At 38.3% G+C, this 23,740-nt stretch overlaps 2 protein-coding genes, 1 long non-coding RNA gene and 1 other non-coding gene across 4 annotated transcripts; 1 reads left to right on the top strand and 3 right to left on the bottom strand.

Moving 5' to 3' along the window:
- Nucleotides 1-1,017: 1,017 nt before the first annotated feature.
- Nucleotides 1,018-9,598, top strand: zfpl1 (zinc finger protein-like 1). Its single transcript, XM_007253977.4, has 8 exons — nucleotides 1,018-1,172; nucleotides 2,265-2,381; nucleotides 2,483-2,594; nucleotides 5,051-5,244; nucleotides 5,757-5,829; nucleotides 5,953-6,141; nucleotides 6,749-6,872; nucleotides 7,892-9,598. Exons 2-8 carry the CDS (start codon nucleotides 2,280-2,282, stop codon nucleotides 8,076-8,078), a joined length of 981 nt encoding a protein of 326 aa, XP_007254039.1. The 5' UTR covers nucleotides 1,018-1,172; nucleotides 2,265-2,279; the 3' UTR covers nucleotides 8,079-9,598.
- A 2,038-nt stretch (nucleotides 9,599-11,636) lies between these two features.
- LOC103033094 (phospholipase A and acyltransferase 3-like) lies at nucleotides 11,637-18,119 on the bottom strand. The gene is made up of 4 exons (XM_022667784.2): nucleotides 16,733-18,119; nucleotides 13,883-13,988; nucleotides 13,530-13,798; nucleotides 11,637-12,319 (listed from the first exon to the last, which is right to left on the bottom strand). The coding sequence occupies exons 1-4, from the start codon at nucleotides 16,841-16,843 to the stop codon at nucleotides 12,197-12,199; spliced, it is 609 nt and encodes a 202-aa protein (XP_022523505.2). The 5' UTR covers nucleotides 16,844-18,119; the 3' UTR covers nucleotides 11,637-12,196.
- Nucleotides 18,120-19,956: 1,837 nt separating this feature from the next.
- Nucleotides 19,957-22,511, bottom strand: LOC103042413 (uncharacterized). The gene is made up of 3 exons (XR_455161.4): nucleotides 22,396-22,511; nucleotides 21,723-21,751; nucleotides 19,957-20,946 (listed from the first exon to the last, which is right to left on the bottom strand). It is a non-coding gene; the product is annotated as an uncharacterized LOC103042413 (long non-coding RNA).
- LOC125785816 (small nucleolar RNA SNORA57) lies at nucleotides 21,873-22,007 on the bottom strand. Its single transcript, XR_007428159.1, has one exon. It is a non-coding gene; the product is annotated as a small nucleolar RNA SNORA57 (small nucleolar RNA).
- Nucleotides 22,512-23,740: the final 1,229 nt, after the last annotated feature.

Genomic DNA, 23,740 nt, shown 5'->3' with positions numbered 1-23,740 from the left:
CGGCGCTGTTTGTAACGTTGTCGTTTAGAAAAAGTGGCTGTGTCCCAATAATTGAATAAGTAGTGTGCTTTGTTCGACGTTCTCTGATCTGTAGCTCATGGTCCCGTTTAATATAATGGCATAGCTGGTGGGGATGTGAATTTCCAGGTTTGTAGATCAGGCAAAACTAAGAAGAGCAGGCAGTAAAGACGCTGTACCAAACAATTTAAAATAGACGCTCACGAGTTATTATCAAATTTCGCCCCCTATTTTAAGAAATACTAAGTTATATATTTTTAAACCTTTTTCGACTTTGCATCCATTGGACATGTTATGTTTTCTACTTTCTTATGTATTTTTTCACTTCACACAGATTAAGACCTATTGTCCACCAGAACAGACATGTATTATTGAAAACAAACAGATGATTAGCCCGCCCACTGCATTGGAAAACTAAAAATCTGCTCACTAAGGTAAAACATGGTAGCATCCCTGCTAATGTGGCAGGTTATGAGTTTTTTATTGCTTTGTAATTTGTAATATATATATATATATATATATATATATATATATATATATATATATATATATATACATATATATATATATATATATAATAATAATAAAAATAGCATTGTTGATCAAATGACTGCACTGCAATAAACAGACAAAATACAAATATTATGTTTAATTTCTATTTTTTTATGTATTTATTTACTGAATTCTGTTTTTGAGTACATTACAGACATAAAGAGCATTTAGATATCTTATTCATCATTAGAACAGGTTAGGTCTTAGAGTGTTGAAGAAAAAGTATCTGAAAACATGTAATTTCTTTTAAGTAAGCAAATAACACCATTTGGTATAGAATCACATACTCTTTTAAAATCAGTAATTGAACTAGTTCCGAATTTGTTGCAGAATTCAGATCAGAGTAAGACATACAACTGTGATTGGCTAGAAGACTTTAAACAAGAGCACACAGAAGTGAAGGCTTTACAGGAGTATTGGGACACAGCCCATGTGCAGTGTGATGTCATTACTCTGCGACTGTAGCGGAAGAGACGTGGCAGAAAAATGCTTCCCGATAAATGCATCACAAATATGAGTTAGATTAGCTGGACCAGGACATTTTTCACAGTTCTGAGCTTCAGTTTAAAGACACGGAGCTTGACTGAACCCGCGCTGTCTCGGTAAGTTTAGTAATGCCTCGTATTCGTCCCTGATTTTACTCTAACGGGGTTTTGACAGCTGGGGTTAAACGCCCCACTCTAAACACAGCTAACAGGCTAACTTAGCCAACTAGAGAGACAGGTAACCAAGCGATCTAATATGCGATAACAAGACACTGAAAAATCATACAGCTTAATATTTCTTACCCACAGCGTTAAAGCTAGCTAAACAACATACCTACCTATATAACCTTGACACAGGTTTATTTACTTTGTTATTTTAGGTGATGTATCCCCCCCTGCTCCATACATAGGGTACGTCTACTTAGGGCGTGGAACAGCTGATTCTGAAACCAACTATTTGGGAGTAACTTAATATACCTACTAAACTAGCTTGCTAATTAACATTTGATCACACTGAGGCCACTAATTTGTTCTGTACTTTTAAAAGAAAAGGATGGGTGTGTTTCTAACCTAGCTAGTTGATGTGGTTATATGGCTATATGTCAGTGTATTGTCTTATTACTGTTTTTCCTTATTTATTTTTTTTAGTTTGATAAAAGCCCACTTTATAAAACATTAGGTTACAGTCCAGTTGGCCTTCGTTTAAAGTAATTTAATGTAATAAAATATTAAACATCAATCTATGTTTTTTATCTATCTGTTTTTATATCTGTCTGTCTGTCTACCTATTTATCACCTATTTATTTATTTATCTTTCTATCTGATCAGTTATTTAGTATCTCAGATGTATTAAACTCTACTAAAGCCTGAGTAGAATAATCAATCACTGTGCTAATCAGTTATTTATGTCAGTTTCCTATATGACGTCTGACAGACATAATTAGGCATGTTTGTGTCTTTATTTTCATGCAACAGTATGTACTGTAGAAAAATGCATAGGTTGTATATGGTGATAATGTAAGGGTACAGGCCAGTTGTCTCTGATCCCTTTCTATGGCCTGAAGGTATTACTTAAATTTGAAAGAATGTTTCCGTAATAATCAAACTTGGCTCAAATGTGCAGCCACCAACTTTCTATGTAGTGTACAACTATTTGGGGCATTGATGCACTGACATTTGTTTACACTAATTTCATGTGTTTGTGTACAGTTCGACAGGCAGACCATGGGTCTGTGTAAGTGCCCGAAGAGGAAGGTTACAAACCTCTTCTGCTTTGAACATCGGGTCAATGTTTGTGAGCACTGCCTTGTATCCAATCACAGTAAGGTCTGTAGACTGATTATTGTGTATACAGATCTCACATGTTGGCTGTCCGCCTTGTTCACCTTCAAATGTTGACTGTGCTGTTCTGTTCCGCTTCTGTGCAGTGTATAGTACAATCCTACCTGCAGTGGCTCCAGGACAGCGATTACAATCCCAACTGCAGTTTGTGTAATCAACCTCTTATTTCCCAGGACACTGTGAGGTTGGTGTGCTATGGTGAGTCAGTCCTTTACATTATATTTCATGGCTAAATCAGCATGTGCATGCCGTGGCTAGATGAATAATACTGCTTAGCAGCAATGGCTGGTTATAATACTGTGTAAGGGTGTTAAAGATAACTCCTTAAATACAAAGTCGCATCACATGTGAGCTGGGGGCCTTTCTCAGTTAGAGGAATGGAATGATGGTTGATTGGTTGGACATGATGCAGCTTTTTGCACCCAGTTGAGGAAATCAGCTATACAGTAGGTTTGTCACGATAAAAAGTTTGTTTGGAGAATATATTTTTCCAGAAAAGATTATGATAAACAATAGTATTGCCATTTTAAGCCAATTTATGCCACAGATATAATGATGCTATAACAGCGTTATAATGCAATTAGACCATTTTAAAGAGCAACAGACTTTTCATTATGAAGAACATTCAGCCATCAGAATTTAAATATTTTTAAAAGTATTCTAAAAAAATAAAATAATAAATAAAATCAGCTCATTAAATTAATGGGTTCTCCTTAAAAAAACATATTGGAGAAAGCAAAGGTTCAGCAAAAATCCATGTCACAACCATGTATTAAATTATATGTTGTATGTATGTATGTACCTTAAAATGCATACAAACATATAAAGCGCATTTGTCTGGAATGTCTGTTAGAAACTCCAGCTGTTCATGTAGAGCAGTGGTATCAAAATCAAAATGTTAGATAAGCGGCTATGTTACATACAGTACAAAATCAGATGGACTGGACCTGTTTTTGTTGCATCTGCTTTGTTCAAGAAAAGATTTCCGACAGCATGAAATTCTTAGAAGTTGAGTCTCTGCTTGCCCTTTGCTGGCAAAAGAATCAGGTCTTTGGCCTTAATCTGGCACTTTATTTGGCATGGTAACTTTGTTAATGGAATGGGATGATTGATTGATTTAGATTTTTTTTTCTTTATGTAAAATTACACAACACTGAACAGCAGTCAGCATATATATATATATATATATATATATATATATATATATATATATATATATATATATTACACAACACTGAACAGCAGTCAACATATATATATATATATATATATATATATATATATATATATATATATATAATTTTTTTTTTTTTTTTTTATAATTTTATTTCTAATTTTTCCCATTTTTCTCCCCAATTTACACGGCCAATTACCCAACCCACTCATTAGGACTCCCCCTATCACTAGTAATGCCACAACACACCAGGAGGGTGAAGACTAGCACATGTTTCCTCCGATACATGTGAAGCCAGCCACCGCTGCTTTTCGAGCTGCTGCTAATGCAGCATTGCCGAGCAGCCAGCGCGCTTGGAGGAAAGCACAGCGGCTCGGCTCCGGTACATCAGCTCACAGACGCCCTGTGCTGCAGACATTACCCTAAGAGTGATGTGGGGAGAGAGCGCCATCTACCCACCCAGGGCCAATTTTGCTCCCTCTGATGCCGGCAGCTTGATGGCAAAGCTGCATGAGCTGGGGTTCGAACCTGCGACCTCCTGCTCATAGTGGCAGTGCCTTAGACCGCTGGACCACTCGGCGCCCCGTCAACATATATTTTAAATAATTTAGGATACCAACATGATGAAGCCCTAAAGCCTGTTTCCATTGTGGCCCTGTTACTTATTTTAAAGTAAGCAAATACTGTACTTATTTATACTTTGAATAGAATTGGCCCAAGAATACCATTCTCCCATTGCTAACATTGTTCCGGATCTCAGATACTGGAAAGTCCAGAAAACCTAAAAATTGGGGAACTCTAGTGGATGTTGAGCCACTAAAACATTTATACCTGGTCACTTTCTTGAGTATCTGGATTATATCTGGATAAAGCCAGGCCAAATAAACATGTGTAAACATGCCCAGGAATAATTTAAATGTATACAAATCCAATTAGTCAAACCACTTCAGGTGTTCTGAGACCATTTGAGCCACGTTACAGTTACAGTTGTGTAAATATATCCATCTCTCTAAAATGCAGCCAAATAAAGCCAAACCCTCCCCCATACACTATGTAATTAGACTAAACAGTTGTTTTCTTGTCAGCATGGACTGCCAAAAGTTTGTGACTTGTATATGTGGACAGACATAAAAAAAACACAAAAAATATAATAGTAATATATTGAATAGTACATTCAGTAAATTAATTTAAAACCAATGTCTGCTGAGACCCTTTAATTTAGCAGCTGTCCAATGAAGAGCCAGTATCTCCATTTTTGTAAGATTTTGTTAGTTTTATCCATCGTTTGAACCCTGAAGCTGCTCAGTACATGGTGCAAATTGAAGATACATTAATACACCAAAAGGAATGTCCTAAAATTATTTAGAGTAAACTCTTGTTTTATGTTAATTCAAAGTTAAGAATATTTTGCCTGTCAGCAGCGATCATATGCTTGTTGTTTTCATGTTGCTTATCATTGTCTTGTCTTGTTTCATTTTAGATCTATTCCACTGGTCATGTCTGAATGACCTGGCCTCACGCCTGCCCCTGTACACAGCACCAGCAGGTTACCAGTGCCCAACATGCCAGGGGCCAGTCTTCCCTCCCTCGAACCTGGCCAGTCCTGTGGCTGATGTTTTGAGAGGGCAACTCTCCACGGTTAACTGGGCCAGAGCAGGACTAGGCCTTCCACTGGTGAGAGATGGTACACTGTAATGATACATTCACCACCTGATTTGATTGGCTGCAGTATATCTGTTAACATTTGTACTTTAGATAACATCTAATATTTGTTATTTTTTTTGCTTAATGTTTTGGGGGGTAAAATCAGTTGCCCCATGGTAACCTATTTTGATGATAAAACATATATTTAGATTAATGCTCAGGTCACTTATTGTATTTATGTTTAACTGAGTCTGTTTTAATGTAATGCTTTAGTTTCGCAAGCATAAACTCATATTACAGAAAATAATGTTTAAAATTAATATTTGGTGTCACTTGACTCTGACCTCACTCTATGGACTGCAGTCTCATTTTATTACTTATATTTAAAGGAATTGTACATCAGCTGAAAAGTCTGGGGTAACACTGATAACAGCACAATGGTGCTGAATTGAGGCAGTACTAAATTGGTAATAAAAGAAAGAAATTATATACAGAATTAATTCTGAGCTCTGACTTAAGATTCTCTTGCACATTATTTTCAGGTTGAAGACAAACAAGAGGCTGAGGAGAACACATCCCATGATGTCACTGATTATACAGACTGGACCTTTGATAGTGAGTCTTTCTGTTTAGCTTTATGATACTGGTTTATAATGTGGTTGTGTGCGGCTTTCCTCATCAAAGCAGCTATGAACCTCCTCTCTAAATGAAATTACATCCTGTTAATCTGTTTTCCAGCCCCTGCTGTGGAGTCCGCTGTTGCCTCTTCCCTCTCGTACAGCCCAGAGCCAACGATCAGTCCCACACCTCCCCATCAGGACATGGGCCACAGCCATGGAGTACACAATAACGGAGGAGTGGGCGTACAAGACTCTGTCATCAACATGATCACAGCTACTTCACCTGACACCATTACTATCAGCAAAGGTATGGTATGATTTTGTATTAGTAATTTACTTTATAAAGATTTTTCTCCAGAGACACAATCCTACACATCCAGTACTTTTGGGATGAGGTTGTGTGGTGACATCCTGACGTACAACATGCTGACGAACAACATGCTGACGAACAACATGCTGACGAACAACATGCTGACGTACAACATCCTGACGTACAACATCCTGACTGATCCTCACTGATGCTCCTCAGTGATGCTCTTGTTGCTAAATGCAATCAGAGCAAAGCAGGGCTTCCAAATCTAGTCTTCCTTAGACAGTAGAGACAGTAACTTTAACAAAATCAGCATAAGCCTGATTGTTAATACCCTTAATTAAAAAAAAAGAAAACAGGTGTCCTAATACCTTTGACCATATAATAATATAATATAATACTACTAATAATATAGTAATAACATTTGAGATGCTAATCTAATCCTGCTAACAAACTGCTAAACTGCACTTATTTTGCCCCAATATTGATACCCATGCATACTGCTGGTGTTCCCAACATTATGTTTCTGCCTGTGGCAACAAGTGAGTGTGAACATTGTTGCTGTTGTCATTCACTGTCTTGTGTTTTTTTTGTCTTCTCTCAGCTTCTTCACCAAGGAAGGTGTATGACACACGAGAATCGAGCCACTCTTCAGTTACCCAAATCGACTTTGACGATGATAAATACCGCCGGCGGCCCGCCCTCAGCTGGTTTGCACAGATACTGAAGTGAGTCCTTACTACTCCTTTAGCTTTAGCTAGATTTTTACTTTCTGATGACTAAAATGTCAGATAATAAATGTGTTCTGTGGTTGTATATTATTTCTTATTCGCCTCGAATTAAAATAGATTAGAGCAAAAAAAAAAATTGTGTTGATGAATACACTATATGTGTAAATTGCATAGTGTGATCATAGGATTCTATGTTCTGTTAATGAAATGTATTGCAGTTGCATTGTTTGAACACCAAAGTCGCAATGCCGCTAGTGCAGGCCCAAGAACCAGGACATCACACACATGCTTTCTTTCTGCTATAGTAAAGATACACAAAAACCTACTGAATTAGAGTAATTCATTCTATTTCCTGTAATGTTTTCATTCTTAGTACTTAAATAAAAAAGTGATTAATTGAGAAGTAATAACTTATGGTAGTTCTTTATGCTTAAAACAGTACAGGGAGCATTTATACAAGGTGCATTTTTCATAGTTTATTAAATCTCCCTGTTTTTTTTTCCTTCAAAATGTTTTCCAAGTATTGAAAGAAAATCGAATTGTGAATCTAGAATCATGAATCGAATCGTGAGCAGAGTGCATCATTACACCAAGTGTTGTGGACAACACTTCTATTGAGTGCATTCAGCTACCTGCAGAAAAATGGCGCCAGTAGAATAGCATCATGGCATCAACAGACGTGGGCTTGACAGGTATAGATCCCTGAGAATTGAACTGTGGAGCAGTGAAATGTATTCTCTAGAGTAATGATGGTGCTCCATCCAATACTTTTGGGAAGAGTTGGGGAGTTGGGATAAGGTGGGGTGGTGATCATAATCAACTTCTTGACCTCACTAATGCTCTTAACACAAAATGCAAACAAATATGTTCAGGAAAAATCCAGTAGAAAGCCTTTCCCCGGACAGCAGAGACAGTTACTCCAACAAAAGCAGGATCAACTTTCATTTAAGTTTCATTCACTGTGTTGATGTTTTTGTGTATCATTCTCTTAGCTGTTTTTCTTCTGCTTCTAACAGGAACCGCTTGGGCACTAAAAGAAAAGGCCTAACGACAAAGCAGAGAATTCTCATGCTGTTCCTGATTGGAATGATTGGCTTCTTCACCCTCATCATCATAATGGCCAAGCTGGGCCGGGCTTCAGCCGATGACGACCCCAACCTGGACCCCATGATGAACCCTAACATTAGGGTGGGCAACATGTGAGGAGTGAGAGGACTCCTCTGCTTCTGGAGCGGTGGTGTGATGTCTCACCCCCCGATCCAGCTTGAGTAGAATAAACTGGAAGCAGGAACGGCACTGCAGAGTGCTGCAGGGACCAGCAAGTCGACGCCTTCTGCGTGGCATTTCGTGGGAATGAGAATGATTATGGTGATGACCCAGAACGTTTTCTGACTGGGGGTCTGGAAGAAGGACCTCCGTTCTGCCTATTCTTAGTGTGGCTGCCAGCAGAGGCAGCAGAGTTTCACTGTACCAATGTATCTGCTTCTGCCCTCTTCTATGAGATTACGTAGAAATTCACACACCCTTGAAGGCACAAGAGTGTGTTCAGTGTTTTATTAATAGACCACCGGCAGTTCTTCAGGCATTCGTGTGTACTAAAATGCAGTTATCGATTGGGTATGTGTACATGGTGGTGGGGACGCATCTCTTTCTCAAAGCAATATGATCAGTCAGGACTCCCTCTCTCTAAAACAGGAAATTAGGATTTAACTGTTTAAAAAAAATCAGTATATAACTTTTATTATCGGATCAGTTACCAAGCATGCTTTTCTGCAGCTCCAAAAATATGATTTGGACATGCATATAAATTTCCAGTCTGTAGGTAGGAAAAGTAGTGCTGTGCCACTAAATAGCTAAGCATTTTGTTTAAGCACCTTTTCTGTATATTCTGAATAGGGGTGGGCAATAGGGTGAAAAATATTGTATCACAATATTTTAAAGACCTTTTCCCATGCTGAAATATTTATTACAACCTTTTGACACACTTACAAAACACATCAGCTTAGCAGCAAATTGTTCAAAACGTTATACTTAAGTCAGATTATTATTATTGTTTTTAGTTGTTCAGTGTTCTTTATGCACTGACAATATTCATAATATGCTCCAAAACGTTCAGTATACAGACACCTGCTCATTGAAGGTTCTTTTCTTTAAGGTAATTAAATATAGTTTATTCTGCTTTTGTTGGAGTAACTGTCTCTACTATTCAAGGAAGGCTTTCTACCAGATTTTGGATTATTGCTGTGAAAATTTGATTGCATTCAGTGATTACTTCATCAGAACTACAGTTCATCAGAATGTGTAATATTTTACATTAAATATTAACATTTCTTATCAGGATTGCAAAATGTATTACAGTCTCACAATCCAAATAGGATTAAATATAACCCACAGAGCTGTGCTGGAACTTATAAATCCCCAAATAACTGTTTTCTTTTGGTTTTGTTGATTGTTTGAAAACTAATATATTGGAATCACTTCTGGCTGTGTTAACACTACACTCTCGTCTGAACTTTCTCCCCTCAGTCTGGTTTCCATATTTCTGCCTCTACTCTTCTTTACTTTTTAAAGATCTACAACTACAATGGGAGATGCTGTACAGTTTGGACTTGTTGTCGGAGCTCTGCTGAAAGAGAGATGTGTGATAGTACAGAACTGAACTGAATAAAAGGATTTCACTTTTCACATCAATCTTACTATTAAATTATGAACTTTAAAAAATATTCTTGTTTTTTGGTTGGATTTTTTTTAATACAGTACATTCCCACTGTGACCATTGCACTCAGTTGTTTTAGGCAGGTCATAACCCATCCTGACCAAGAAGAGGTGCATTAGGAGTTCTTTGGCAGGGGTGTCCATCTCTCTGCATTCCAGTATTTAATCATATTTAGTTTTTAATATTTTGTATACAATATATTAGGAATTCAGGAAAAGGAGACTGTCCCCCTGTTTTTTTTTTTTAAGATGGCCCAATCTGGCACCCTTTATGAAACCTTTGGACACCACTGTTCTATGTGGATCACCTAAAGAAGTCTTTGTATCACCTTTAATGTTAACAACAGGAGTGCTTTAATTGGAAACATTCTTCTGAAACTCAAACTGTCCCATCTACAAACAGGTAGCCATGCCTTGTAAACATTTACTGTGAAATGTACATCACAAACATTTAGTAATCAGATGAGAAACAAGGTAAACTGGACTGGATTATTCTGAAGTTACAGGAGTAAAAACTACAGTGAGGAACCTCCAGCAGTTCAGTTGAGTTTATTCAGGAATATGATCAACTATGATGGAGATTTATTCAGTTAATGTGTTCAGTTAGTGCAGTAATAGAATTGTTCTTTAAAGAAACCATGTTCATTTAATTTCCTGAATCTGGCCCTCAAATCCACATCCAGTAATGTAATAATAACAACATAATTTTGTGCGTATAAGCACTTTTTAAATAATATAAAATAGGTTAATTAAAATACAATTTGATCAATTTCAAAGATAGGAACACAAATATGAATAGGCTCCGAGTGGTCCAGTGGACTAAGGGGCTGCCACTATAATCGGGAGCGCTCTTTCCCCACATCACTCCAAAGGGTGATGTCTGCAGCACGGTGCACCTGTGAGCTGATGTATCAAAACTCACTGCGCTTTCCTCCAAGTGTACAGTGATGCTACATCAGCAGCAGTTCGAAAAGAGGCAGTGGTTGAGTTCACATGTGTCAGTTAATGAAATAAACTGGGTTTATGCATGGATGCGGACTGATGAGAGTATCTATGTGTCTGTGTTATGAAGGATCCTGGGCAGGCATGCGGAGTGTCTTCCCGACGATCTGTGTGGAGTTGGTAAAAGGGCTCTTTCCACACAGCATGTCATAAAGGACCACACCTATCTGCCAAACTGTGGTGGGCTCAGTCTTTCAGTAATCCTCACTTCACACAAACAAGCAATAAATTTGAAATAAAAAGATGTTTTTAAACAAAATTATTGTCGGAACACCACTGAAGATCTACCTACTTTTAGTTTTTAAATTCTAAAATGTATCCACCCAAATCAATGAATTCACTGGAGTTTTTGCAGAACACCCATCTATCATAAACAGTGCAGAAATTTTATGTATGAGTTTATGATACATGAAATATTTTGAGGATGTTTTTTTCACTTTCTGTGTACATTGCAAAATGTATTCTATATAAAACAAACAAAAAAAAGAAACAGAAATGAGAGGGTAGACAATTACCATTTTCACATTTTCTGATGTGTCAGACTGTTGATTCTCTCATTTTTGTCTTCGCAATCTTTCAAATATATATAGTATTGATATAGCTTCAATAAAAAAAGAGATAGAGACAGGAATAGTCACAGTACTTAACCTGGTGATTGGTGCCCTCTAGTGAAACGTCTTGATATCAAATCCAAACTTTACCTGTTTTTAAATGCTGGTTAAAGCCTCCATGCAAACAAATTCTCATTTAAAAGAAACATTTAAGATGTTGGCGAATGAGGCCTATTCTTATCATCTTTTTGGCATCTTCAGTGGCCTATGACACAACTAATGTTCCTTACAGTTCATATGAATTGGTCTAGTACTGAAATATGATGTATAATATACATTTGTAGTGTGCCTGCATTTCATAATAGGACAGGACCATGTGATATGTTATCACATAATTAATCTATAGTAGACATACTCAAACTAATTCCGCATTAAATCTTCTTAATATTTTTTTGCATACACAAAGAGTCAAGTCAAGAGAATCAATGAGCATTTTATTTTCGTTCTACCTGAACAGAGTGCAACAAAATTACGTTCCTCTGGAAGCAATACAGTACAATATGGAACAATCAGTACAATACAGACATGCAAACATAAAGTGCAATCGTGCAACAATTTCTGCAACATAGAACTAGAACAGTACAATAAATACAGTAGACCTGATACCAACACAGTACAAGCTGAAAAAAATAAATAATTCGTTTCACATAAGAAAGAGAACAGCGTTTATTAGTTGTTCTCGGTCTTTATAAAACAGATATAAAACAGAGGTTGAGTTGCAATTGTGTTGTGATGAAGGCTGCACAGCTGCACATGCTGGACATGCATGATTTAGAGGATGAAACAGTTCATAACAATCCAGGACTGCATCTTATTATAGGTCTAAAGAAAGTAAATCAATAAAGACATTTTGAAATATTCTGCGCCAGTAGTTGTGTGTACAGTCTTTGGTTCGTCATTAGATTCACAGCAGGTCCAATTGAAATGTCTGGCTTGTTGAAATTAAGAGTGTCTTCAAGTTTATTTAAAAGGAAAGGCACACATGTCCTGCTTTCACCATGATGGGCTGATTTTCAAGACCTTTTCTTTCTTTTTTTTTCTGGGGCTTGATGCATTATTGAAGGCTTTTATTACGATGGCCATGGAACGCACACCAATCTTCACCGCAGAATGAATCTGAACACAGAGAAAAAGCACAGGGGTTATTGAGCAATAAAGTGTGTGATTTTACTAGAATTATATACATTAGCTGACAAACATGTTAAAACTACCAAACTATTCAGACACCCTCTAAAGACTGAATTTAGCAAACCCTTTCCAATTGCTTTTTTGTCACATTTAATAAGTTACAAAAAAGACTCCAGTTAAAACAAGACTTATATTTTTTTAGTTCAAAGAAACCTATCCCAAAACTATTGGAGCTCATCTTGCTCTTCTTCTTTTGCTTTGGAGTTTTTGCACCTTGCAACTACAGTAACATCCCCATTTTGCCTTTTTTTGCCCAGGGCTTCCTTAACAGTGGCAATAACATATAAATGACACAGGGTCTGTACATTCTAAAGGGTATGTTGGTCAAACCTGTAGGAGGATAACTGTATACAGCCTGCATCCTACCACATTTTCTCCTTTTGAGACACCATCTAGTGGAGGGTGGAATAGAAGGCACTTAATAGAAGGGTGCCGTGTCCTTTACTATTGTAAGAGCAGAAGGGCACCTCTTAATGGGCACTCATTAAGATACATTAGGTATTAGTTTTATTTCTTGATCTACTGAGATATATTATAACTTGGTATAAAAAGAAGCACCCTAGTATGCACTTAATCACCTTTTTCCCCACAAAAGGGCAGCCGGTAGGGATTTTTGACTCTTTTTTTGCCACTATAGAGGACACAAAGGTATAGAAGCATACAGCGCTTTTTTCCACAAAACTTTACTATAACGTGAATCCACTGTTGACACATTCCCAAAAGAAGATGTATTGGCGCAGACACAACTAAACCCAATTGAATTTTTTATTTGAATGAGTGGCTGGAGAAAACAGAATGAAAATGCTGACAAAACAATGCAAGCATGTTTCTAGCCCTCAAATACCTTCCTACATTATATTTTGTAAACTAGACAAGAAAAAAACTACAATGTCTGCACACAGACAGCACTATATTTCAGATTTCAACAAATTAATAAATGTATATACTGTTCTAATACAAATATATTATACACTGTTTAGATTTTCTTTAGTATGTAAGCATCAGAGAGGAGCTAACATGCTCATGCATGCATTTCTGTCTCTGTGTGGACAGAAATCTCAGTTTTTGAACCCCTGATATGTGTAAATGGGGGCTAAGGTGAGGCACTGTGCACAACAAATGTATATTGAAGATTTACCTGTCGTGACTCTGCTCTCCCGTATCTCAGCTCTGTCACAAAGTGTTCACAGTTTCCTCTCAGAACACAATAGGGCATTTCCAGGCCAGCCAGACTGAGTGCATCACGTAAGATGACACACACACTTCTTGGCGTGTGCTTCGAGTCTAGAAGGTTGTTGACATGGAATCGATCTTGACCCACTACCTGACCCAGCCTCTCACGCATCACTAAGGCCTTGTCACACAGAACGGACATCAGGCAGTTAGGCCCGGCTCCTGCTGTCTCGCCTGAGACACAGAAATAATGTAAAAGAAGGTGCAGACTGAATTGGCATACAAGAATGACATCAATAATTACAATATCATACTTACAAGGAGGGGCAAGGTGAATAATGTCACCCTCACCAACATATAAACCCCAGTGTTGGTAGGTTCCTCGAAAAATCTCTATAAGGTCCCCTGGCTGTGGGTTATCATACTGAAAACAAATGAAGCATGAAAATAATCTCAGGGTTCAGTAGCTACTTTAAAAAGATGGCTATATGCCTTAAACAGCTCTAAAACAAGTTATTTTCATTACATGTCAAGCCTCTTCTAAATGGATTTTGACTGACTGTGTTGTGATGGTTCAGACCAGGATTTCTTTTTGTTCAGACGAGGATTTCTTTATGTTATCACCCTCCATCAACACATTACAGTAAACTAGCAGCCATCCTCAATTTTGCTGCACATAATCACAAATTATATATGGCTTATTGGGTGCTCAGCACCTCTAAAGCTCTGATCCTGATATTTCTCTGGCATAAGGACTAAGTCGGCGCTTCTGCAAAATGGCAGACAGGTGTTATGGCGTGTTCCCAGTGTGCAGTGGATAGTCCCTGCTAAAATTGGTTAAACAGGCTTGATTCTCATGTGCACTTAAGGCTGAAGAATGCAACCAGGCTGCTAACGTCTTGGTCAAAAAATGGCACTTGTTGACCGGAGAATTTCTGATTTATTAGCAATACAAGAATAACCAACGTGTTTCACCGCTCAGGCCTTCATCAGGGTTTAAAAAAAGTTAATAACATTCCAGCTTTAAAAACACACATGATTACAAAACAACCAATGAGAACACTCAAAATACTAAACTTTTTGTTTTGTAATTATGTGTGTTTTAAAAGCTGGAATGGTATTAACTTTTGTCTTTTTAAGGCCTGAGTGCCTTCATCAGTATTGCTAATTGTATTGCTAATAAATCAGAAATTCTAAAGTCAACAAGTGCTGCTGGTCTTTACCATTTTTTGATCAGTGATTTGATCATTTTATTGCCAGGCACCTTGTTGTGCAGTGAAGTTGCACCAGATCCATCTGCTGCTTACATCTTGGTGCCAGATACCACAGGAAAACTCTAGTCAATGCCTTAAATTCTCAAATCTTGTGGTGGTACAAGCGGAGTCAACTCATATTAGGCAGGTGGTGTTAATATTATTGCTGTATATTATATATATGAAGAAACTCAAGTATTGTCAGCACAATGCACAGTTACTCTGCATTACATAATGTAGCCTGTGCAAAAGTTAAGCTATCTTAAAGCTCACCTTCCGCGAAAATCCGATTTTTCTTGTTTTTTGCGGAATACAGTAGGTCTCTCCGAGTTGAATGTGAACACCTGCACATTAAACTGTTTTGCAGCCCCCATTGTCTGCAGGAGCTAAGCAAAGAAATCCCCCCTCCCCCCCCTCCGAAAAACGGGTGAATTTTGAATTATCTTTCTGCCTACGTAGGCAGAAACTCACAGACCAGCCCACCTTGGCTCGAGAAACTCCCAGAGGCGGAGCTGAAGCGACGCAACATCACCGCTCATCAGTAAAGGTGCTTGCACACTGAACGCGGTATGCCGCGCGGCATTCCGCTGTGCTGCCGCTCTGCTCTACGCTGGTCAGTTGCGGGTGCGTTGCGCTGCTGCTGACGCCAAGCGTCTCCTGCTGATAATAGGCGGAGTTTTCTAAAACCCATCACCTCTGTGAGCGGTGTTTTGTAGTTTTGAGTCTCTACAGCCTCTGTGGATCTGTATATGTTTCTCAGCCTCAGAACAAAGCTCTGATTCTTCTCTTCCTCCTGTTATCTCTATATGAGTGTAGGGAAGTGATGTACAGCTGAGGGGATTCACTAATCGCTATTATTAGTCTCTCGCGCACGTTTATTGTTGTTTGGACTACAGTTTCTCTCTAGTCGCGTGAGTTCACGTCATGCGTTTTCTGCCGAGGTACCGCTTGCCGCGAGGTCAAAGTTGAACCATGTTGAACTTTGCCCGCGGTAAGCGGTAGCGCGGTGGAGGCGTGGTTATGGGCGGGGAAACGCGCCGCTTTCCGCTCTGCTCCGCGGCAGCGACGCACCGCTCTACCGCTCTAGACACTATTGAATCCTATGGGGGTCAGCGTACCGCGCCGCACCTACCGCGTGCAGTGTGCAAGCACCTTTAGGAGGTGGGAGGCAGTGAGCGGCAGAGCGGTGGAGGGGCGTCGCAGTGCTCCTAGCCAATCAGAGGAGAGATATTTGTATGCTGTTTGCATGTATGAATATTCATGAGCAAAGCTGGAATCCGGTCATTTTGGACACACCCCTAAAACAGTCCATTAAAAAAGAGCTATACAGAGACACCTGAGCACTTTTTTTTTTACAAAAACGGCTCACATGTCATTCATTCATACTAGAGACCACAACTAGACATTTTAAAATGAAAGAAAAAACGACGGAAGGTGAGCTTTAAGACTGACAGATGTACTTAGCAAATCAGGCCCGAGGCATGTGACTAAAACAGAACAATGCAGAACAATGCTAGTCCACATACTTCCACCATCTCAAGAGCTTGCCTTGAAGACATGAAATAATATGGCCAGCTGGACTGCCAGACCAATACCAGATCAAAAAAATGGGTGGGATGCTATTTAACATACTATAATCACTCCACCCCATCAACAAAATCTAACGGAATATTCAAGTTGCATGAGATGGATTATCACAAGACACCATTAGGGACCTCTACAACTCCATACAAGATGCCTGGCCTGTTGTTTTACACATTAATTCTGTATGTAAATAAATATTCATTTAATTATAGATTTTTCATAATTTATTGTTCCTAGCAACCTCAATCTTCCTTTTAAGCAAAAAATATATAGCTCACATCCAGAATTTCCAGAAAATCCAGAATTTTTAAGTGCTGCAAGTCATACTCACCATAGTTGGTGTAACAGTTCTTTTTCGCCATCTGGATACGGTTGGATCTGCATTAATTTTAATCGGAACTTCACTCCCATCCCAGCTTTGAGACCGCCGCAAGTCACACATGGTCCAGAATTTTAGATCCTCATAAGTTTCCTAGTTTATCTGGGTATCCAAATCCCAGCAGCCCCTGGTTCTAAAATTTCCAAAGTAATCATGTTGCTTGTCTATCACTGTATTACATTAATGTCTTACACTCCTGCAACTAGTATCAAACCGACCACAGGCATCTCTGCTGCACAGGAAGCTGATTCTTCAGTCAGATTAGTCATGGTGACCCTGGCATTAAAATAGACTAATGACGAAGTTGGGTGTTGGTAGAAACTCTTTACTAGAACTGATCAAGTGTCAGACTATGAAGTCTCCTCTTAATGTGTCTAGTACAAGATGTAGAACCAGAGACTGGTCTTAGATCAGTTTGTGTGACCTGTCGAATAATTAAGGATTACAGAATAAGCCTGTTAAAGGTAATAAGATATAGGTCGTGAGGTTTGACACGCGGCCATCCGGCAATAGTTTGTCCTGACGTGACTAAGGACTAGCTTTAATGACCTCTCAACAACATTGCATCAAGACAGTCACATTACAGCATTAAATTAAAATAACCAATAGGTTTATTTTAAAAACATTTTATAGAGATCATTCTTTTTTTATTGGACTGCCTTTAGCTATAATAGCAGCATGCATTCGCTGTGGCATTGTTTTGATAAGCTTCTGCAGTGTTACAATATTTATTTCAATCCAGTGTTGCATTTATTTTCCACCAAGATCTTGCAGCATCGATGATGGTAGAGTCTGACCACTGCACAAAGCCTTCTCCAGCACATCCCAAAGATTCTCAATGGGGTTAAGGTCTGGACAATTGCAGCCCAATGAATACCAGCATTATGCCCGTGGTATCAGGGAAAAAAAAAACCCATTAGAGGAATAACCTTGACTATATGCCGATTCACTCTTTTAGCACTCTGTTGCTGAGCCTGGACCTGATCAACTGCAGCAAACCTCCATCATTTACTTTTTTGGCCAGGCAGTGTAGAACAATGATAAAATATTTTCATTAAGATCTACAAACATTCGAATGAGAATTGTGTATATAAACAAAACCACACTCAACATACGGACTCCTTCCTATGAAAATTAGAGTGAGCAATATCAACGTAAGCAGTAATTACTGAGGTGAGGTCCACACGATTGTGAAAGGCAAAACTTCTCAAAAATACAAAAAACAAAACACATTTTATGCCAAAGGCTTCTAAACATCAACTTCTATCTTACCAAAGATTCACCAATTGTGGTGCTTCTGTTTTTAGCAGAAATTGGGTCAATACAAAATGTCCGAGTCATCTCAAGAGGGTTTTCCATCCACCAAGTTTTTGCGCATTTTGAAAATGCGCATGAAAAAAGCTGGATGGAAAAAGTCAAAAATTCGAAAAAAGCCCCAAATATCGCAAAACGATTTTTACGCTAGGAGGGGGTGGAAAAGTTAGAATATCGCATCGCCAAAATTCGGAAAAACTGGATGGAAAAGGGTTTTTCGCATAAAAAATGACGTATCACCTGTGGTATATGGTGCGCCGCGTTATTGCGCTGTGCTATTTCTCGCGCCTCCGTCGCGTCCGGTAATGTACCGGTTCATTAGTTTTATTCGTATTGCTTGGCATACAGCGTACACACAACGATGGACTGTTGTAACGCTTACACCAAATGTTTCACCCACTACTCTGTACTCAGCACAGGTGGCCAGCTTGTATATGGCGATGGCGATTCTCTTATCAGTTGGCAAAGGTGGGCGATGACTGGAAATACGTGGCCCTACATATGGTCCAATCATGACGCACAGCTTTTCGAAAGTTGTTTTGGACATTCTAAAATGCCGAATCCAAAGCTGATCAGAAAAATGGCTCTGAACGATGTTCTCCCAGAACAGTTTGTTTCGTTTGCGCTCCCAGGTATACGGTGGCTGTCGCCGTGGTCGCGCCGAGATTTCCGCCCTTAATAACGTTTCCAGTGCTCGTCCTGCCCGGCGTCTTTGAACAGCAAACACCATCACCATGTAGAGATGGCAAATCGACACGAAAATAATTCTGCACAGAGCAAAAACAGAATCAAACCTCTCCATGCTTGTTTGGCGTCCTCTCCCACGTTATCTAAAGTTTATTCGCATAACTGTAGTGAATGGAAACACGGCTTAATTCGCATTTTTTCCTGCCGAAATTTGGAAATTGCGCATTCTTTTTTCGAAAGGTTTGGATGGAAACCTGCCTACAGACAGCTTAAGTTTAAAGAAAATAAGTTTGACATGGTGTGAATAAGTGTCTGCATGGCATTCCTCTGCACGGCCAGTTCATATTCAAAGTTGCGTCCCAAGGGGTAGGGCCCATGAAACCAGTGTTTCTGTAGTTTAGTTTTTAAAGTGTAGAACTTGAGTGCGGGGGTAGTCTAATAGGTTAATTACCAAATGCACACTGGTTTACTTGGTATATTATGTCCCACACTTTAAGAACTACAGATTTAGATTGTTCATAGTGTATCTCAAAACACCCTTTTGAAATTAAACTGTAGAGGCTGTAAGAGGCTGATTAAATTTTTTACACTAACAGCCCCAGTTTAAGCCTAAAATCAGATCACTTTCTGGGAAACAGTTTACACAAGTATTTAGCCCTTACAGACACTAACCAAAGTAGGGAGAAATAAAAAGTCCCTCCCATATACACTTTATAGGTGTTAGTGTTGACCAGAACCGTTTTTCCAAAGTGATGTGAAAGATGAGAACCACAAGCTATGGATCACAGCTCCTTTACACTACATACAAGCATACACAAAATACAAAATATTCATTTAAAATATAAAATTTGTGCTTTTGTTGGAGCACATTTTGCACAGTTATACTAAAACTTTGAGCATTCACCATCCCATTTGATTGCATTAAGCCCTATAATTTTTATGAAAGGAGGGATATTTAATCACCTACCCACTTCATCCCCAATAGTGTGAAGAGGAGCACAAACATTTCACAGCACAGCTGGAAGCTGTATTACCTATATAGTGCACACCTTGCATTAGGCATGGTATCCATTCCAGAGAAGTCAGGGCTTAAAATATTTGTATGCATATGAAGAGTTGCTACAAGGGCAATTGTAGAGAACCTTTGCTTTTGAGAAAACACAAGTGACACAAGGTGCAACAAAATATTTTATTAAGAGTAAAATAACAGATTTACATTTAAACAAAGTAACCCATGGACCTACATAAGTGGCCCGCAACCCCAGTCCCAAACAGTGGCGTTTTGCCTGCTCTACCATATTGGATTAATTTAAGATTTGGTAGGTAAAACTGGAGAAACTAAACTTCAGCACAATTTCTCTCAACACTTCAGAGGTTAATTCTGAAAACATTATGAATGAAACACTGAAGTCCTAAACTGCAAACATTGCCAAAGTGACGCACTTTTAGACAGAGCACAACCCAGTCCAATCAGTCGGTCTGAGGGTCTGGTTGACTATTGTCCGGTGCCACTGGTGTTGTAATCTCAACAGGCACTCTGGTGGGTCTTCTGCTGACATATCCCATTGAAGCTAAACATCGCTGCACTGACCTGCGTGACACTTGTTTGGGGCCTCCGGCATTAAATGTAGCTGTGATTTCATCCAGAGTTGCATACCTGTTAGCACAAACAATGCTATCCAGACGCTTCAGGTCCTCATCATTAAGCATCCGTGGGCGGCCACTGCGCTGTCCACCGTGGGAGGTAATGCCTGCCAAGTATTCCCTGTACACACGCGACACCGTGGAGCGAGGAAAGTTAAATGCAAGTACAACTTCAGTAATTGAACGCCCCATCCTTCTGGCACCTACTATCAGACCTCGCTCAAAATCCGTTAACTCTCGCCGTTTCGCCATGAGCAGGCAGTGTTGAAACTTAACTCAACTTAAAAGGTGTAGGCGTTCCCAGGAGTCCCTTCCCGTAATCAACTTTTACGAGCAACTTACATACTGCCATCCACTAATTTGGCAAAACAGGAAAAGGGAAAAAAAAAATCCCCTTCAAATGAACTTGGGATGCAACTTACTGACTGAGCTTAGAACTGCTCTGCTGGCTCTACAACAACTCACAGAAGGGAGTGACCCCTTATTCAGCCTACCATGTAGTTGGGAAGTACTGCACATACCTATAAACAAGAGGAAAAAAAATTGTCAGGACTAGATCAAATTTGAGGGGAACTATTTAACACTTATGTAGGGCTGCATTACTTTTTTTTTTTCACTAGTCATTAGGGTTGCCTAGTCCCTTCCTTAATATCCTTTACCATAGAAAAAAAGAAATCAATGAAAAATACAAGAATGTCTAGAAAGCAGTCACACTGCACACTTAGTCAACTTTATGGGTCAGCAATATATAATTTACAATTAATATTTAAATGATATTCCTATCAACTAATATTGCAGTAGGAAAGTATCAATATGGAAATACAGGGCTAATGCCAATCAGACATCATACTTTTATTTATGCCAGCGTTATTGCTGATACACAATCATAGACTAGAGACTGATTTTTTTTTTTTTTTTTTTTTAAGTAACACAACCAGTGACTGCCAATTGTACTAAAGGAGCCAGAGTCACTTGGTCTTTTACTGGTATTCAAAATACAGCAGTAAATAACCATTTGAACTATCCAATGAGGTAACATCTGATTGTGCCAATGTTGAATTAAGAAAAAAATAGCTTATACAATTCCCATATCATGCAGCTATAGTATTAAGTGTCTCAAAAAGGTAGCCGGCAAGAGAAACAGTTTTCTGATGCTGGCCACTTTATGACTGGATATTCTACCTCCAGAGACTACACACACAAGCACTGATGCACCTCATGCGTGCCAGTAAGAGGAGGCAAAAGCTAAAGCACCACGTGCTAAGTCACGAGGAAACAAATGAAATCTGATACCCACCAGTTTGGGAGCTGCAGTCAGAACTCCACCTAGAAGAGAATTGTAAGACTATTAGAAATTATAACTCACTATACATGCAGAAGTTTAAACCACCCACAACCCTTAAGCTAAACTTTAGGCCTGCTTCTGTGGTTACATTTGGGCCATCAGGCGTGTTCCAGTGATTGAGGATAGAACCAGCTGATGGGAACATGCTGGTACCGAAGACATAGCACTGGCACTTCTATTCCTCCATACATACACACACGAGTACTGAGAAAACTACGTGCATGCCAAGAAAGGAGGGTCACAGAGTACTGGCTCGACAAGCTAGTTATCTAGGTTAGCCAACTGCTATTTAACAAGCTAATACATACCAGGACTTATCATACAACTCATATGTAACTTAACTGTTAAAACAATATCTTGCACCGTTTGCCACTACTTCCCTTTTAAAAAGAAGAAATTAAGCGAAATAACGTCCAATTTAATGTATAATAAACAATGCTAACCAAGTTAGCTAGTAGGCCAAAATGGCCTCCATAAAAAGTAGCTAGCCAAGTTACCCAGATTCCCCCAAGTTAAACATTACACACACTGCCTAAAACAGATCGCTTTCGACTTTTAAAACATCTATATACTCTCATTAAAACCCTAAACAAAGACCAAACCCGCTGTTTAAAACAAAACTTACATTACGGGCCACGAACACACACAGACAGCACTGCCACTTCTCCAGCTCCACCAGCCACAAAGGCCGAGCTACAGCCCTGCCCTCCCTATTTATACCAGCGCTGCGTCACCGGGCCCAGCTCAAACCAGCCAATCAGCGAGAGACTCCTGGCAGCAGCCGGGACACGTCTGTTAAAAACTAGACTTATAATAATAGAGTCTGCACTTTTATTTTATATTTATTTAATATAGAATTAGTTAATATATTAGTTGTTGTATAACTTTTCGAAAGATAAATAAATGCATGTATATTAAAAAAATGACAATGATGTAATTTCTTCGCATATAAGTACAGTTATTAAAAAAGCAAAAACTGCTCCTAAATATGTTTGAAAAATGTTACAAATGCTAATTTCCCTGGTGCGATGTTTATTTTTCATGCATTTACATATGCTTACATTTTAACAGTACATTAGAATATATATGCTTGTTTATAGAATAAGGGGCAATATGTACAGTAAATATTTTTTTATCTGCCATGTAAAACCTCTCATATTTATTATCATGTTTATTAGGTATTATTACTGTGTAAATGACCACTACATTTTCATTTACGTGCATTTTTCCTTAGTGCAAGACCTCAGGTTATATGTTTTATATGTTAATATTCACTTATGCAGTCTATACCGCAAATAGGATTTAAAAAAATATACTATTTATTATTTAGCCCTTCTAAGCATATCTCAGTTCAATAAACCATACAGCATTTAAAAAAGATATTTAGAAAAAAAACAATGTTAACAAAATTTAATCTAACATTTTGCATTGTGTAATATGTCCTATTGCAATAGTCCATTATTTATATTTTCACTTATATAGTCTATACTTTATAATTTATCATAATTTTCCATTATTCTACAAATGAGGTTTTTGGTCATCGTAGCCACTGTGCATGTATGAAACTGGTTTGGTACTATATTCTCTATTTATTTTATCTCATTTATCTGTTTTGTACTTTTTTATCATATACTTCTTTATCAAATGCTTTATATCTCATGATGGGTGCTTTCTTTTCAGCCTTTTTCTTTTCTGTAAACAAATGTCTAAAACCCCCCAAAAAAACAAACAAACAAACAAAAAACAGAATATGTTGTTTCTAAATGTAAAAGGATTTTAAAATAAACACCAACATGATGTTATGATACAGGAAATACATAATATTGTAATATGTTTTACAGAAAAATGTAAAATATATTACAAAATGTTCAAAATAATAAATTAAACATTTCAAAAATGCATACATACTGTTCATAACATTTTCGATATTTATTTGTTTAGGGTTGTTTTTAAGTTTGATGGAACTAAGA

This window comes from Astyanax mexicanus, chromosome 1 (assembly GCF_023375975.1).
Source record: "Astyanax mexicanus isolate ESR-SI-001 chromosome 1, AstMex3_surface, whole genome shotgun sequence".
In the NCBI taxonomy this organism is placed as follows: Eukaryota; Metazoa; Chordata; class Actinopteri; order Characiformes; family Acestrorhamphidae; genus Astyanax; species Astyanax mexicanus.
Note: the sequence above shows the minus strand (reverse complement) of the source record. Positions and strands in the feature narration are given on the sequence as shown.

Bases quoted from the DNA above. Each gene is read 5' to 3' on its own strand.
- zfpl1 (XM_007253977.4), top strand. From the start codon at position 2,280: ATGGGTCTGTGTAAGTGCCCGAAGAGGAAGGTTACAAACCTCTTCTGC. The intron at 2,382-2,482 runs GTCTGTAGACTG...GCTTCTGTGCAG, and splicing joins TTGTATCCAATCACAGTAAG to TGTATAGTACAATCCTACCT. The intron at 5,245-5,756 runs GTGAGAGATGGT...CATTATTTTCAG, and splicing joins CAGGACTAGGCCTTCCACTG to GTTGAAGACAAACAAGAGGC.
- LOC103033094 (XM_022667784.2), bottom strand. From the start codon at position 16,843: ATGTGTGACTTGCGGCGGTCTCAAAGCTGGGATGGGAGTGAAGTTCCG. The intron at 13,989-16,732 runs GTGAGTATGACT...ATTTGTTTTCAG, and splicing joins GAACTGTTACACCAACTATG to TATGATAACCCACAGCCAGG. The intron at 12,320-13,529 runs GTAAATCTTCAA...CTCTGTGTTCAG, and splicing joins GGAGAGCAGAGTCACGACAG to ATTCATTCTGCGGTGAAGAT.